The sequence below is a fragment of the Euprymna scolopes genome, chromosome 27, assembly GCF_053919585.1.
Source record: "Euprymna scolopes isolate OS-2025 chromosome 27, ASM5391958v1, whole genome shotgun sequence".
In the NCBI taxonomy this organism is placed as follows: Eukaryota; Metazoa; Mollusca; class Cephalopoda; order Sepiida; family Sepiolidae; genus Euprymna; species Euprymna scolopes.
Window position 1 is genome coordinate 65,139,597 of NC_136508.1, and position 18,262 is coordinate 65,157,858.

Sequence of the window (18,262 nt, forward strand, 5' to 3'; positions counted from 1 at the left end):
GGTGTTTTTTTTCTGATGGGGATATGTTCATTACAAAACCAACAGTTGGAGGGCACAGCACAAGAAGGTATGTGTATACACCCGCACACGTTCACGCACCCTTTCAGTGAACATTATATATATTTGTGTTTCGGTTGGCACTTGTTTATATAAAGGCAACATTTACTGTGACATGTTTTATATGCACTAATTATATGAACACTATATATACACGCCCCTATGCTACATACGCGTTATGCATGCATGCAAGAAATATAAACCAAGTAATCTCGTCAATACGGGATATAACTATATATATATTCCTTTGTTTTTAATTTTGTTAATACGTAAACATGTTTTCTATTTCATGTGTTATCCGAACACAGAAATGCCATATTGTAAAGCATAATTGAACTTGAGCAAAAAATTTGAGTTGCAATGCTCAAGTGCTGTTGCAAATGCTCAAATGCTCAAGTGCAAATGTGTCCCAAAGTATTACTGCTCAATTCTTCATAGATGAGCAAAGGGCAGTGAAATGTTTTGATAAAAAATAATGGTTTTATTTTGTAAAACGCTTAACCGAAACAACTCTGTTAGCTTCTATGTTTCACTTATATGTTTCTTCCACGTTACATTTATCATGTTGAAATAAAAACGATGCAGTTACTAGCGAGGTAGGGACTCCCGGCTTTGCCCAGACTTAAAATACGCTTAAATATGATATTTTAATTCGTCCAGATTTCGTATACATTATTATAGAGTCGTGATTTTAAAAGTAAAAAAAAAGTACTTAGGTGCCATCAGCTAGAACCGAAACCGAAACTGTAGCATCCAAAACTGGTGACCTTACTACTGTATCAACGTGACACGCATATAAACTGATTAAAAAAAATTTAAATAAGGATGAAAGTACAAAATGTTTAACGATTTTTTTCAATTTTTACCCCTTTTTGACCCTTAAAAACAATTTCAACCGGCTAAAGACCCATAAAAGAACGGCTTGTAAAATATCCAATCATTTGAGGCCCCAAGCGCTGCTCTGCGAATTTTAGTTTGAAAATATGGAGATAAACCGACAGATCAAGACAAACAGACGGACAGACATATAGTCGTTTGTATATTAGATATTATGGCGGACCTTTTACATAAACAGAATAATTGAACTCTTTCGATATTAATGCATAATCGGATCAAACATTAGCGACAACTTCATTAGCCATATATTTCTTTTGTTTCCAAACTTTACTGATATTTAAACATTACTTCTATTTAATGTGTCATTTGAAAGCTGAAATTGGATATTTTATAGCATCTTTGAACTTAAATAAAAGAAATTCGAACTGCTATTATTTAAGTGAGCTTGGAGAGGGATGGGCGTCGCCAGGCTATTTAATAGGGCGAGTTGCTGAAACAACATTTCACTTCGTGATACAAGCACCAAAATTGAAATTTGTCAGGTTTGCTTCTGCAGCCATCTTGAAAACTGGCAGCCATCTTGAATTTTCTGATGGCTAACGTTCTTTTCTCCAAATTTATGTTCTGAACGTCATTTGTGCCAATTTTGATGCTTGTATTACTAAGTGAAAGATTCTTATGGAATATTGAGATAACCTGCCCCACTATCTTGCCCAAGACGCTGCATGAAATAATGCAGCACCCCCAAGACCCTGGAAGGTTAAAGGGCTTGTCATTATTTAAGTGCTGTTAGAACTGTGCGCCAAAGTATTACCGCTCGGTTTCTAAAAGATTAGTAAAGTTCACTGAACTCCATGGAGATATCACAGGGGTTTAATAAATGCTTTAATTAAAATCACGTTTTATGTTGCAAAACATGTTACCGAAATTTGTTAGTTTCTATATTGCAGTTGTATATTTATGTCAGGTTATATCTAGTATGTTGATATAAAATTATATGGTTACTTATGACGAATCTCTACTTTTTTGTGTGTTGCTTTTATTTCTTTCAATATTCTTATCATTTTTTTTTTTTTTTTTTTGCTGGGGATGAAGCATTTTATCGGATGCTAGTTATTCACGCACTATTTCATACACTCCAATCAATAGAGCTTTTCTTCAAGTTTCTAAATCGTCCCTTTATATGCAATTGTTTGTATTTCCCTTGCACTTGGTTTGTCGGGTATATCTGCCAGGAAGAGTTTAAATTATTTACCATGTGCCGGTGGTTGCTCCTATTATTACTGAAACGATGGCGATCTTTCGAGGATTCCAGTTTCTTTTCATGTACGTACGACTTGATATTTCGTTGGTTTATCCGTGTCAGCACTGTTTGAGCCGGCATCATTAGTTACACTGATTTCAACCAGGGTTGCTACTTTCTTACTCTTGTCGCATATAACTGTCTAACAGCTTGCGGTAGCAGGCCACAGAGTTCCACAGGCGAGCAGTTCTAGAAAAGAAGCTTTATTCATAGAATCCATGTTTAGGTTAAGGCACCGATAGCGACTGGGAGGAATTTATTGATTGTGATTTAGGCTAAACGGTCTTCCTACATACAGTGCCTGGTTTTACAGTGCCTGATCTTCCTACATACAGTGCCTGGCTTGGTACTGGCCAGGCTCAAGGTTGCTTAATTTCGGTGATCTAACGAGAACCAGTGTGTCAACGATATAATGCAGTTTATTTGCTAAGTATTTTGCATATAAACACATTGATGATGATGATGATGATGATGATGAGGAGGAGGAGGAGGAGGAGGAGGAGGAGGAGGAGGAGGAGAAGGAAGACGTGGAGAGGGGAGGGGTAGGAAGAGGACGGGAAAGAGTTAGACTCACTTGTGCTGACAAAACGCCCTGTTTTGCCTGGTATTTGAGCCACATGAAGATATCGCCTTCTTCGTCTGTCACCTCATTCAGAACTTTGTCATCGGTAAGGCGGATCGATTCGGTAAGAACCTGATCAAAAAAAAAAAAAAGAAAAAAAAAGAAGCAAAACGTTTTCATATTTAGTAAAGGGAATATGCTTAGGAAAATAAAAGCGAATATCAGTGTATTTTGTCAAATTGGAAATCAATGAGTGAAGGAAGAAATAGGGATGAAGAGATGAAAAGGGGAGGGGGAATAGAAAAGAGGTGGGCGTGTGACTAAGCAGTAACAGAAATGAAAAAAAGAAGTGGATGAATAAAAATACAGAAATAGAGAAAAGAAACAAAGAAAACAACGGCAGATAGAAAAAAAAACGAATATGAGGCGAATGAAGGAAGATATACGGAGAAAGAGAAATATTCAATATAGGTACTAATCTGCATCCCGCCAATTTGAAATTATATATGTACATTACACACACACACACACACATATACATATATATATATATATATATATATATATATATATATATATATATATATATATATATAGTAAGTTATAAAATATATATGACAATAAAGCTATAAAGCTACACATAATATTCCGCGTTTCAACCACCTAAGATTCACCAGGCATAAGCCTGATGAATCCTAGCGTGGATGAAATATACATATATATAATTTTATCGAATAAACATATATATATATATATATATATATATATATATATATATAATCATGAAACTCTCTAGGCATTGCTTGCTTTTTTTTGCTTGCTTGTCTGCTTGCTTTGATTGCTTGCATCTTATCTTCGACGATCCAGTAATTGTATCTTTTAAAAACGGGATGAGATGACAGACGAATTTATATGTGTGTGTGTGTGTGTGTGTGTGTGTGTGTGTGTGTGTGTGTGTGTGTGTGTGCGCGCGCGTGTGAGTATGGGCGTGGCTCAGAGGTTTAATATTGAAATAATAATATATAATATATAAGATTATATAATAATTGAAAGAGAATTGTCTGTTATAAAAAAAATCTGTAATCTGCATGAATTAAAATATCAAATGGAAGTGCATCTTTTAGTCGGACTCTGCCGGGCGGTCTGCTAGTATAAATGTATCTTTGCATATTAATTATACATGGCTAACTGACTATAATTTATTATAACCTTGTTTTCTTTGATGAAATAGCTTCCGTTTAAGATTATGTAAAAGGATTTTATATATTTTGTTCAAAGCTTTCTTCCAGGAGGGGCCATTTTGTTTATTGTGTATGAAGGCAAAAAAAAAAAATATATATATATATATATATAGACGTTTGCTAAAATAAAACTTACATCCTGATTTTTGTGTTCTTCTCGATCCATTTGTGTTTCGTCACCAACGTATTTGTAATACACTATGAAAAAGAAAGAAACGGGAATAAATGAGCAATCATACATACAGTAAATAAAACGTTAAAGCGACTGCAATGTCAACTGCAATGTCGATGGATAGGGTATTCAGGTATTTACTCTTAATGTTACATATTAGGTACCATACGGCAATAGCGATTCATTTAGCTTTTTCTTTTTTTTTTTTTTACACAGTGATCACCACTTATCAAGGCCCGGAGGCCACTCAGGGATAAGGGTTATTGCAAGTACATTACGTTAGTGTGAAGATTTGATGAAGTGTTTAATTAAGGGGGCGGTTCATTAGGAATTTGTTAACATTGGACTTGAAGACATCCAAGTTGTAGTCCGGAGGGAAGCAGGCAGACGGAACAGAGTTCCACAGGCGTGCAGTTCAAAGAAAGAAGCTTTGTTCATGGAATCCGCGTTTTGATTTAGGCACAGATATAGAGTGGGGGAAATTTTTCAAAGTGGATTCAGCTAGACGGGTGTTTTTCGTGAAAGATTGGCGAGGGGGGACCAGAGATTGGAGTTCAGACGAGCACCTGCCATGAAAATAATGAAAATAGCTAGTGTGAATTTTGACTAGGGTCACGTTTAGTGTATGTTTAGATAACATTGGTTTGGAAACAGAATCGGTCGCAGAGACTGGTGACATAAAATTGGGGCAGAATGCAGAGATCAGGCGCTGAAGACAAAACAGAGAGACGATGAATAATAATGTCATGTTTTCGAGCGGAGTAAAAATCACTCAAGTTTATCAGAGGAATCTCTCGGTGGAAGCCGTGCGAACAGGACACCGCCAATACTGTAGGAAACGTGTAATCTGTGACCAAACGTGTGTGGCCCCGACAGATCACCGACTCCCAACGTCGTCGTGTGTCGTGGATTTTTCGTTTAACTATTCCTCTTATGGCCGGATCGTCATTTTCTCGCTGGCGACTGTTGATGGGAACATCCGTGGTTGCACAAAGTAGGAATATAATAAGTCGTGGAACAAAGAAAGGAAAACCACAAACGCCAATGTTTCACATATAATTGACGGTTAGACTTGTGAGTATGTGTGTGTCTTCTTCCCGTTCTATTGATGATACGTTCGTCTGTCAGTCGCAACTCTATTTCAGTTTCGTAGTCATTTCTAAAAACTGTCCAACCGTTATCACAAATCAACTCCCATCCGCTGCGAAGGGCATCTAGTTGTCAACTGACTGTCTTCTTCCCTTGTCATCTGTAGGCTTGATCAAAAATCCCTGCAGATTAATTCTGTGCTACTTCCTATTTTATTGTTTATTGTAGGACATTTCCTATTCCTTTGTCTATTGCCCCACCCCTTCTCATCACTTAGTGACTGAAGTCCGCCTCAGGTTCACTTTATAATATCTCAAATCTAAGTCGAATGTTACTTCGATGTCTTTCCGTCTATGTCTCTTATTTTATTTTAGAAAGTTAAGTTGAGGAAATAAAAAAAAATCAGCTACGATAATATTGGTCTTTCTCTTCTGAGTAAATTCTCTCCCCCCCCCCAAAAAAAGCTATACATGAAAACTCTGCAAAAGTCATCTTGTGGTACTTCCTTCATAAAAAGATTTCATAGAAAAACTAAAGTTTACGCCTGTAGTAAACGAGAAACCATGCTATTTAGACTGACGCACAAAGGAATAGAGTTCATTTCAGTGACAAATCCAAATTTAATATAATTGGTTCTGATGGCAATATATTATGGATGATAACGACTACCAGTTGTTAAAATTTCAGCTTTTCATTGTTGTCATTTCTAACAAATATTAGGTTTTAAAATGTTGTTGCTTAGTTCTGGACGCTACTGTATATATGTATATGTATATGTATATGTATATATATATATATATATATATCTTAATAATAAAAATTATATACCGTGTATATCGTGGAACAAGTGAAGAACTCTCTGCTCAATGTGCCAAAAATTGTTGTTTAGTGTCGGCAGTGCGATGAAGATGAGGAATGATTTCATCTGCAGTAGATAGCCCTATTACCTGCATATATTGCAATATCTTTATGAATATCCCATTTTTATGCAGAAAACTGCAGCTTAACAAGAGGTTAAGAAAGTCATTACTTTATTGGAAACAGAAAAAAAAATCACCCTACTGAAGTTGCAAGATAATTGGAGAAGGCGCTCAGAAAAGAAACCCGACAAATCAGAATCACATATGACAGTTATCGAAAGTCGAATTGTGGAGATAACTACTTTCTTTTTGCAAGAAATTGATTAGATCTTGTAGTCGAAGATGCAGAAAGTCATTACAGATAAGAGGATTTTTACCAAAACTTTAATTTTGGTGATATTTTGTTTACAATTATATGTTAACAGGATCATTCCTTAACTGTTGTCCAGTAGTTTATTTCCATTATGCTCTTTAGTTTTTATTGTAAGGATATATATGCATATCCATATATACAGTAGCGTCCAGAACTAAGGGACAAAATTTTTAAACCTAATATTTATTAGAAATAACAATAGTGAAAAGCTGAAATTTTGACAACTGGTGGTCGTTATCATCCATAATAACATACTAAAATTTGAATCATTTGTAAACGATAGAAAAAGAATTATAAAAATTATATATATATATATATATATATATATATATATATATATATATATATTACGTAGGCATCGATAGTAATATAAAATTATACTTATTGCATGTAAGCTACGTAGAAACATTGAAGGAATTTATCAGATTAATTGCAATTAGTTTGAGGTGACTCGTCGGCAAGGCCCTCTTCCTGGCTCCCACCCCTTCAAAACGGTTAACCTTGACGGTCTCCGTGATATTGGGGAAGGGAAAAAGTAACAGATATTATGCTCTGATGAATAAACATTTTAATACTTTCATTTTTTTAGAATGCTCATAGCTGCACAAAAAAAAAGAGAAGTTGTCAGCAAAAGCCGGTGACAAAATGCAATGATTGCATAAAAGTAATATTAAAATTATATATACTTCAGATTAAACAATAACTATGTTCACGTAACCCCATTTTATCCCATAGACAACTCTCTCAGTAAAGTTATTGTTCAGACTATCTAGTAACAACCCAATAGTTTGACATCATATCTCAAAATGGTTTACTTACTATAGGCCACACTTTTGTGCAAGGGTACATTGTCCAATCCATAATAGTGTTTATGCGCTAAGGCCAAGGTTGCTAACCGATGACCAGCCAAAGACGCCCTCATCAAGTAACCATGGGACTGAAATATAAAAAGTTTAATGAATTCAGATATCATTCAAAATCATATATATATATATATATATATATATATATATATATATATATATATATATATATTCGAGCAAACAGTTAATAAAACATGTTAAAAAACATTTTGAAAAAAGTTAAAAACATATTTAATCTGAAAAGGAAACACTTGATGAGTGGATAGTCCTTAATCCGCGGAGTTTCGAAGAAATACTTTCCTTCTCATCAGAGGGTAGGAATTATCAAAATGCAGGATCGGATTTTGCATGCAAAAGTATTTGATGAAACAACAAGTAAGTCAAAGATCTTACTTGATAACAGAAAAGTGAAGCAGAGGGAATATGGTGAAGAAAACGGTAATTACACGTGAATGGATAGTCTGGTGGAAGATAAATAATCCAGTGACGGTAAAATCCAAATATATAAGTTAAAGAAAGTTAATTGAATTTCCATTTGCACAAGTAAAATCCAAGGAAATCCCGTAATTGGAAGATGGTCCAAAATAATCCAAAGGCAGAAATTCATGGAATAATTCACAAAAATGTGTACAAGGGAAAAAGGGGAAAAATTCCAATAATATTAATAAAAAAAAAATAAGATATGCTTTTCACTCTACTGCCGAGACAAAAATATAAATAAGAAAGATCAGAGAAGAAGAAGAGGAAAAAAAAATTAAATAGTGATAGAATTAAATAGAAAATAGAAAAATAAATGTCAAAATGACCCAGACAGGAAATGTTAAAAAGCGCGAAAAAATATATAGGGCAAATAATATAGGTCAACTGAAATGTACAGGTCATCACTTAAAAAATGTCAGCAAGAGTTGTTAGAAGACACTAAATGGAAAATAAATAAATTAATTAATAAACAAATAGAAAATAATAAATAAACAATAAATAAATAAATAAAAAATAAAATATAAAATATAAAAAATTAAAAAATAAAAATTATTTAAGGGGAGAGGATGGCCGGTATCTGCAAATTCAGGCAAAAGCAAGAAAGAAAGTAAGTGGATGCATATCGTAAAATATAAGTAAATATACATACAAGATATGAAAGTGTGGGTAGATTGATATATTAAATAGATAGGAAAGTTTAAAGAATAAAGCAGAAATTGCAGATAAAAAACCGGCCATGCAAAGAAGAGATAAAGAATTAAAATAAAAGGTTATTAAATTATAAAGTATTAAGAAGTATGTAGAAAAAAACGATAAAGTTGAAGAAAAAATTATATATCTACATAAAAGGTAAAAGTAATAACTATGTAATTTCAAAATTGCCATAATTAAATTTGGACTTATGTTTACAGAAAGAGATCAGTTCATTTTTAGAATTTATCATATTGTTACTTTGAGGGAAAGTAATTATAGTTATAGCTTCGGTTGTGCAGAGACTTAGAGCCTGGAGTATAAGACTTAACTTTTTTTATGATAGTCCGTTTGATTGAAAAGGGGTATTGTTAGAGTTAAGTTTTTTAATTAAAGTGGTTAGAGAAGTTCCTTGGCTATTATTAGAATTATGGTTGTTAAAAGAAGAAATGTGGTTTGATATTCTTTTCTTAATTAATGTTGAAGTAGCGCCGATATATGCATGTACTTTATTAAAAGCTCGAGGTCTGGTATTAATATTAATTTTCTGATCTGTATTAGTTAAATGGTTTGAATTTTGTTCATAGTGTTCAACAAATGGTGGGACAATGTCTGTATGAGGAATATTTTGGAGGGGATAATGAGTGTTGTTAGTGTTAGGATGGCTGTTAGGAGAATTATTATTATTATTATTATTATTATTATCATTATTACTAGTTGTATGATTGTAGATGGAGGGGCTGCTCGAATGGTGTATTGGATTAGTAACTATATCAGATAGAGGATGGGAAGAAGGATAACTTGAAGACGAAATATTAGTGTCTGTTATGGGAGGATTGCGTGGGAGCTCAGTAATAGTGCAAGAATATATAACATCTTTATGGATACAATCATTATTGAGTGGGCAAAGATGTTTGTTATTACAATTACAGTTAGTTTTGGGTTTAATTGGGAAAGGGATTTTTTAGGCTGATTTAATTTTTTTGTTATTAGATGCTAAGATTTTTGTGCTAAATTAGGCATTGTTGAATAAGAAATCCTGATTGAATTTTTATTGAAAATAGAACTATATCTGTGTGGGTATTTGAAAAAGTTTTGTACAATGTTGAAGAATTCCTTAGGTATATTAGTTTTGACATTTAGGCTAAATGGAGGATTAAACCAAATATTTTTCTTTCTTCTGATGCGACTGGGTGGGTTAGAGGTATTTCGATTAGTATTTTGGCTTGGATTATATATGTAGACTGGTTCTTTGTTATTGATAGTGGCAGATCTTGTTATTTGAACTGGTTTCTTACGAGTTATATTGTGTGTGATTACAGATTTAAGGCGGCCTGCAGGAGGAGAATAATTGTTGTATTTAATCTTTTCCTTGTGTCCTGAGTTCCATAAGACATTATTGAAGAAAGTAGCATTTTGATTAAAAGTTGTTTTTTTTATCAGCAGAAAGAGCAGAAATTCTTCTAGAGACGGATGGTACTATAGATTTTATAATTGAGTTGGGGTGGTTAGAAGATTTATGGACGTATAAAAGCATAAGATTAGGTTCATGATAGGAGCTATGAGTTTCGGTATTAAGATTGAGTGTAACATCTAGAAAATTTGTATATATACAAATATTTTAAATATATATATATATATATATATACATATATATATATACATATATATATATATAATAAATGTTTAATATAGAAATATTATTGATTTCAATATATACAGTTTTTATTTAATGTGTTAAAACTCGTACAGAAAAGACAGGATAACCATTAAAAAGGAATAAAGCTCAATGCATCTATTTTATAGAAACAGAGCATATACAGTGTACAATTTTGCTAAAACGTACAGTTTTTTTTTTCATTACTTTCTTTTATTCCATCGTGAATTTACCCATCTTTCACGATGAAATAAAAAAATTATGAAAAATGTCTTGGAGTTTTAGCAAAATTTTATACTATATATATATATATATATATATATATATATATATATATATATATATATATATGACAAAGTCTATATTCCAAATTTCATGATGTTTACAATCTTACAATTTATTCTTTTAATCGCGTTGACACTTACAATTCTTCAACGGAATTAAAGGAATAAATTGTAAGATGGTCAATATCATGAAATTTGCAATATAGACTTTTGTCATTTATTTGTTATATACTTTGTAATCACACTGGGCTTCTTAAATTAAGGATTTGTATATATAAAAGTGGAATATAATTGAAAAAATTATATTTCCACATAAATATACAACTATAGAACACAATACCATCTGTATGCATCCCAGCGAACTATTACACTATTGAGTCGTCCATTTAGATAAACTAGCCCTACCCAAGTTCCACTGTATATTATTTTGTTTCGCCATCTACCTAATCCTTAACCTCTATCTTTGAGTAGCCTCTGAGCTTTGATAAATGATGACCTTCCAAGTAATATATCTATATAAATGAAAACATGTGTTTGAAGACAATTCTCAACTAATACTCAACGAATGTTTGACCTACAGACTTGAAATTTGGTGTATAGGGTACTCAGACATTTCTTTTTAATCGTTTTTCATCCGGAAAAAATAGCTTATAAAGGGTCAATTGTATTTTTATCGGATTATCAATGCTCATGCGTGAATCGTGTAACGTGCATCCAGGAGATAAGCGCCCGCGTGTTTGCGTGTTGTGTGGGTACGTGGGAGAGACGGATGATGGGAAAAAGACTTACCTCGAGACCAGCTCAGCGTTACCGACCAAAAATAGAAAAGAGGGACCAAGATGGCGACCGCCGTCTTTTGTAAAGTATGATGTCTCGCAAAGTCACACGAATTCTCGGAATATGCAAATTTAGCCGGCCCAGAACGACGATAAAAGCGGGTGAGGGGAAAGACGTGGGGAAGTGACGATTGAGTTGGCTGGGGAATCGTGTGGCTGTTGCTTCTTGTGCCGTGTTGAGGATATCTTACCGTGTTAAAGAGAGAGTCGGGCGCCATCTTTAATTTTTCCTTACATTTTTTTTCTTACAAGCTATTTCGGCCATTTGGCCTCTAGGACTATGACCGAGTCGAAATTTGACTTAAAGCTCATACCCGAGTTTGACGGGTCCACGTCCATCGTCGACTGGGTTGAAAGGGTCGAGCTGACGTGCGACCTTTGTGAGGTGAAAAGGGTACACACTGTAATTCCCCTGAGATTGGCTGGGGGTGCCTTGAGTGTATATCAGCAACTCAGTGCTGCCGAAAAGGGAGATGTCACCGCAATTAAAGCTGCGCTGTACAAGGCATTTGCCATGGATCCTTGTACGGCCTATGAAAAATTTGCTTCCCGAAAACTTCTACCGGAGGAAAGCATGGACGTTTTCTTCGCTGAGTTAAAGAAACTCGCAGTTCTGTTCGGTGGAGGGGTGTCGGAGCGGACGCTCGCGTACGCGTTTGTGGCGGGCCTTCCCACTCGGGTGAAGCAGCTACTGAGAGCCTCAACCAGCGTTTCAACAACGACCATGGAACACTTGATGGAACGTGCTCGAGCCATCATCAAAGATGAGGAGGACCTGGGGGAACCAGTTGTGATGGCGACACAGACAGGCCAGATTGACGCTCGGGAGATTCCGAATCAGAACCCTGCAAGCAATGGGAAATGTTTTCGCTGCGGCCGACGCGGACATTTTGCAAGGAATTGCACCAACAGGGGGCGTGTGCGCTGTTTTAAGTGTGGCGGTTTGGGGCATCTAGCCCAAAACTGTGCGGGAAACGTATCAGGGGAGAGGACGTCAGCGCCGCCCTGCTCCCCGAGCAAAATTTGAACAAGGCGCAACCAGTAATAACCGTCTACGTAAACAGGATACCCTGCTCAGCACTTCTTGACTCAGGCTGTTCGCATACTATAGTGAGCACCAGGCTGTGTCCAAGTTGGACTAAGAGGAAGATCAAAGTCACCACGATAGGAGGCGAGACCCAGACATGCTGTGGAGCTGGAACTGTCAAGATCTACATGGACACCGGTGCAGCCACTAAGATCAATGTGCTCGTGACCCAAGGAAATCTCCTGGGGTTTGACCTGTTGCTCGGATACGATGCCATCAAGGAGCTGGGGGGAGTCGCAATTCATCGAGATGGAAAGGTGCGATTCTTAGAGGCCCCAGTGTGTGCAGCGCTCCATATCGATCGGCCGGATTTTACAGTGGACTACGACTCGCGCAAGAGGGCCTGGATTGCATCTTGGAAGTGGACCGAGGGAATGGCACCGACTAAACTCAAGAATGGGGTTGCAGAGTACCCTATACCCAGTGAGGTCCGAGCAGAATACGAAAGGGAACTAAAGGCGTGGATCCAAGATGGCTGGTTAATCCCCTACCCTGAGGACAAGCTTGGGCCTCCGAAGGGTCTAATACCCTTGATGGCAGTAGTCCAGCATAACAAGTCGAAAGTACGGCCCATGCTGGACTATAGGGAGCTTAACAAGCATATTGAAGCCTACACTGCCGATGCTGACGTATGCGCCAGTAAGTTGAGGGAATGGCGTCAGAAAGGCACTAATGTCTCAATATTGGATTTACGAAAAGCCTATTTACAGGTGTGAGTTGATGAGACGTTGTGGCCGTTCCAGACAGTTTGGTTCCAGGGGCAGAGGTACTGCCTTACACGCCTTGGCTTCGGCCTAAATGTGGCACCACAGATCATGAAGACTATTGTCAACACAGTATTGTCCCAAGAAAAGCCCATGAGGGACTCAACGTCAGCTTACATTGATGACGTATACGTCAATGAAGATGTACAGTCTGCGTCGTGTGTCAAAGAAAAGTTGGCTCAGTTTGGTCTGGAATGCAAGAATCCCGAACGTTTAAGGGAAGGAGCACGTGTATTGGGATTGGATGTTTATGAAGAGGATGGCACCCTACAATGGAGGCGTGGCAGTGAAATTCCAAGCATCCCCAACCTCGTTACAAGGCGGACCGTTTTTTCTTGGTGTGGAAAACTTGTTGGTCACTTACCGGTCTGTGGCTGGCTCCGCGCAGCTGTTGGTGTGATTAAACGCAGAGCAAATTTAACAACCACGGGTTGGGATGACATATCCGATGATGTCCTACTAACTCTGATGATTAAAGAGACACTGGAGAGAGTGAACAAGAAGGACCCTGCCTGTGGGCGGTGGTGTGTTAACGGAGACAACGTAGGTGTGTGGGTTGATGCCAGTTCTTTGGCGTTGGGAGTATCGTTGGAGCAAGGAGGAAACGTGTTCGAGGATGCGTGTTGGCTGCGGCCCGTAACAGATTCTCAGCATATCAACCTGGCAGAGCTGGACGCTGTTGTAAAGGGGGTAAATCTGGCCCTGCAGTGGCAGTCTAAGAAGTTGACCTTGTACACAGATTCTCTCTGTGTCTACCACTGGGTGTCTGACACACTTTCAGGACGGACACGAATCCGTACCAAGGCAGCAAGCGAAATGTTAATACGGAGAAGGCTAGACACACTAAAAAACCTGGTATCTGAGTATGGGCTATCACTGAGCGTCACTCTGGTGCCATCACATTGTAATCATGCTGACCAACTGACCCGTGTACCTCACAAATGGTATGAAGCCGCGAAGATGGGAATGGAGATTACTGCTCGATCTTGTGCAGTTGCAATCGACCCATGTCAAATGCAAAAAATTCATGCACAGAGCGGTCATCCGGGTATCAAGAGGACCCTTTATTTTGTGAGGCGTGCATACCCAGCAGTGACCAAGATGGATGTCAGACAGATCGTCAGAAATTGTGAGGCTTGCCAGTCTATTGATCCTGCACCAGAGCGATGGCAGAAGGGTCGCTTGGAAGTTGAGAGTGTGTGGCAGCGGCTGGCCATGGATATTACCCATTACAGTGGCAAGCCCTTTCTAACTCTCATTGATTGCGGGCCTACGAGATTTGCGGTGTGGCGGCAGATGACCAGACAGGATTCAGCAAATGTTGTTCGCCACCTATCATCCATTTTTTTGAGCGAGGTGCGCCGGAAGAGCTCCTGACTGACAATGATGCAGCGTTTTGTAGCCAGCAAGTCTGGCAGTTGTTAGATGAGTGGGGCGTCCGTCTACGGTTGCGATGTGCGCATGTGCCATCAGGAAATGGCATTGCTGAAAGAAGCCATCGCAGCATCAAGAGAATTGCTGCCAGGAAGCGATGTACTATTGCGGAAGCAACATATTGGTACAACATTACGCCAAAGGACGGGACGTCCCCTTCAACCGCACCTGCGAATGCTATTTACACGTACCGAGTCGGAGTGAAGGGAATCAACACTACGCAGCCAACCGACAAGGGAACATATAACAGATATGAAGTGGGAGATCCAGTGTGGGTGCGGCCTCCAGGAAATCGGTGCACCGACAAGTTTAAGCGAGGACACATATCTGGAGTGATTAGCCAGCAGTCTGTTTTGGTCGATGGAACCCCACGACATGTGCGAGATCTTCGCCCAGCTACCGAGGTGCGTCATACAACTACAGAAGAAAGCAGTGAAGCGTCTAGCGATGAGCTGCCGATGCACGGATTCAGTGAGCCCCTTCCAGAGACTGATAGCGATACTTCATCTGATGAGGCGGAACCAGATCCAGAGCCCGAATCTGAAACAGTGAATGTACCTCTTCGCAGAAGCACACGCACTAAAAGGCCACCCCCCCCAGTGCTCTCTATGTGATCATCAGATCAGGGGGGAGTGTAATGTGCATCCAGGAGATAAGCGCCCGCGTGTTTGCGTGTTGTGTGGGTACGTGGGAGAGACGGATGAGGGGAAAAAGACTTACCTCGAGACCAGCTCAGCGTTACCGACCAAAAATAGAAAAGAGGGACCAAGATGGCGACCGCCGTCTTTTGTAAAGTATGATGTCTCGCAAAGTCACACGAATTCTCGGAATATGCAAATTTAGCCGGCCCAGAACGACGATAAAAGCGGGTGAGGGGAAAGACGTGGGGCAGTGACGATTGAGTTGGCTGGGGAATCGTGTGGCTGTTGCTTCTTGTGCCGTGTTGAGGATATCTTACCGTGTTAAAGAGAGAGAGTCGGGCGCCATCTTTAATTTTTCCTTACATTTTTTTTCTTACAAATCGTTCACATGACAAATTACTTATATTTAGAATAAGTAAGTGTGAAAATGCTTTTTAAAGACGTGGCGAGCTGGCCTAATGGTTCTCGTACTTGACTTACTGTTTTTATGACTTTAGTTTCGATCTCAGCTCGAGTATTCTTTTTAATTAAAAGAAGTGAACTGTTTAGAAAAAACATAATACTCCCATGCACATGTCTCAGTCCCTTTCCGTTTTTTTTTTTTTAACTGCAATTTTTAAATGAATTTAAAGTTACGTTTAATACCTGCGGTATTTTTGTTTATAATGAATAAGAATTCTGCATTAATTAAAATATAATATTTATGCATATATTAGGACCGGGTAACGCCGGGCAACCTGCTAGTATATATTTATAATAAAAAGCTCAACACAACATTCTTGCAGTTTCTCAGTATAATTTATTTCATCCTGCCACACTAGGCTCAAAGAATAGTGGTTTCTAAAAAATATCTTAATGTGATCATTGGTATATCGATATAGTGAGCAGCAACAAAACAGATCAATTCTCTGCGTATATATGTGCTGTCTTGCCATTACTTGGTGAGCAAATCTCCGGTGGGCTACAAGACTCCTCACTGGTGTTGCCAAATACATATATATATATACATTAGTGGCCTGTCAAACCAACAGGAGAGACACCCGAAGCAGCAAAACTGAAGTTAGCCTGCAGGACACTATATACACAAATGTAGGCAAATTTGGACATATTTTATTAGTTGTAAAATATAGATCCATTTGTTTTTACCAATCATCATAAAATTTTAACCACAGAATAGAATTATAATCTTCAAAAAGCCTGCAGATTTTCCTGTAGTTTGAATTTGATGAACGACATTATCATTATTATTTATTATTTTATTTATTTATGTATTTATTTTGCGAATTAATCCACCTGGCAAATTATTCCTCGTAATATATAATATTCAACATAAGATCGATTCTATAATAATACATACGCGGGCGTCCAACTAGGGAAAATTATTCCCAACTCGCATTTAGGTAAAAATGCACTTTCGTAAATAATTGAATTCATTCAAAATCTATCGCTAAAACCAAAACAAAAACAACATCAAAGTAAATTGCGATATATCCAGACAGTTGGCGAGATGGTCCAGGGGTAAGGGTTTAGGCTCATTACCGTTGGGTCCTGATTTCGAATCTCGCTAGATACAGCCACTCTGATGAGTCTTAGACGACGAAACACGTGTCAGTGGATAATTACATTTTAAAAGTATAATATATATATATATATATATATATACATATATATATAAATATATATATATATATATATAATACTAGTTGGACGTCTATTAGAGTATTATATATATATATATATATATATATATATATATATATATATATAAAATACTCCAAAGAGTGAATTTGATAGAAAATTTTTAATTTATGTCTGACACCTATTGTTAAAGTTTCAAAAATTAGGAGGTATCTAAATTTTGACGACAAGCTGAACCCTTCCCACCTTTACCCGAAACTAAATTAAACTAAATGTAGTCCACATTAAGCATCATTATGCCTAGTCACTGGGTTCATAAATTTGTAATGAATCGTAAGGAGTGAATCGCCACTTTATATCAATAGAGATTGTAGTAATTGATAGGGATTAAAATCTGCTTCGGAATCTAGTGGAAAGAGCCTTTTTCTTCAGCTAACTGAAGAGACTTGGCGAGTCAGTCACTGTCCTATTAGTTATATTATATGACAGGTGCTCAACTGTGCTTCTATCTATGTCCCCCACCCGTGTAGAACATTCGCAGCTGTCACTTCTCTAGCTACAACAGCTGCCAACAATTTCCCTATATTATCTAAGTAAATTCCATTAGTAAAGTTCTTTTACCTAAACTGCCTTCTATGGAACACAATACCACGGGGTTGCTTCCCAACTGACTATAACACGACCGTTTTTAAGTCTAATTTGAACAAGTTCCACTATTCCGATAATCACGGTGTTGTCTCAGCGGCCAACTAACACGCATTAACTTTTACCATTGAGTAGCTTTCAGGCCTTGATAAGCAGTTACCCCTCTCGTCAGTAAAAAGAAAACAACCTTGCTGACGTGTAGTGTAAAATATATCCCAATGTATCCTTTCATATGTGTGTACAGTCTTACCTGTATGTCGTCAGCTTTCACTAATATACCGTTTCTAAGGATGACGGATAGCATGTACATTGCTTCTTCGTTGCCAAGACAAGCCGACTGTTTCAAAAGAATCACCGTATTGTTCATAGGCCGCAGGGACTTTTTTTCCTAAACGATAATTAAAAAACAATAATAATAATTCATTTTACATATATAATTTTATTATCAAAAACATTCGCGTGGGAGATTTAAAAGATAAATAGAGTATAAAATAGATATATAATTATAATACTCTGTTGACCTTCCTTGCTTGCTTGCATTTTGTGTTTGAGGATCGGGCGATTCCAACTTTTTAAAAAGGGACGACAGGTGAATGAGTACATAAAATATGTTGAGAAACATTTCAGTAAAAGTTAAAACATTATTCAGAAAGGAAACACAAATAATGGTGAAATATATATTTTATACATATACTAACTGTACCCTGCCATGCGTTGCAGTGGCTCAATTTGGTGTAATGGAAAAATTT

General features: G+C 37.3%; 1 protein-coding gene across 1 annotated transcript in view; it reads right to left on the minus strand.

Annotated features, from left to right (window-relative positions):
* LOC145248880 (protein sel-1 homolog 3-like) overlaps positions 1-18,262 on the minus strand; it is a 209,500-nt gene that overhangs the window by 70,204 nt on the left and 121,034 nt on the right. The window contains exons 11-14 of the mRNA XM_080110638.1: positions 17,764-17,901; positions 7,314-7,431; positions 4,137-4,198; positions 2,772-2,891 (exon numbers count right to left, since the gene is read on the minus strand). Of these exons, the coding sequence (XP_079966764.1) occupies positions 2,772-2,891; positions 4,137-4,198; positions 7,314-7,431; positions 17,764-17,901 (438 nt within the window). The remainder of the gene's footprint in view (positions 1-2,771; positions 2,892-4,136; positions 4,199-7,313; positions 7,432-17,763; positions 17,902-18,262) is intronic.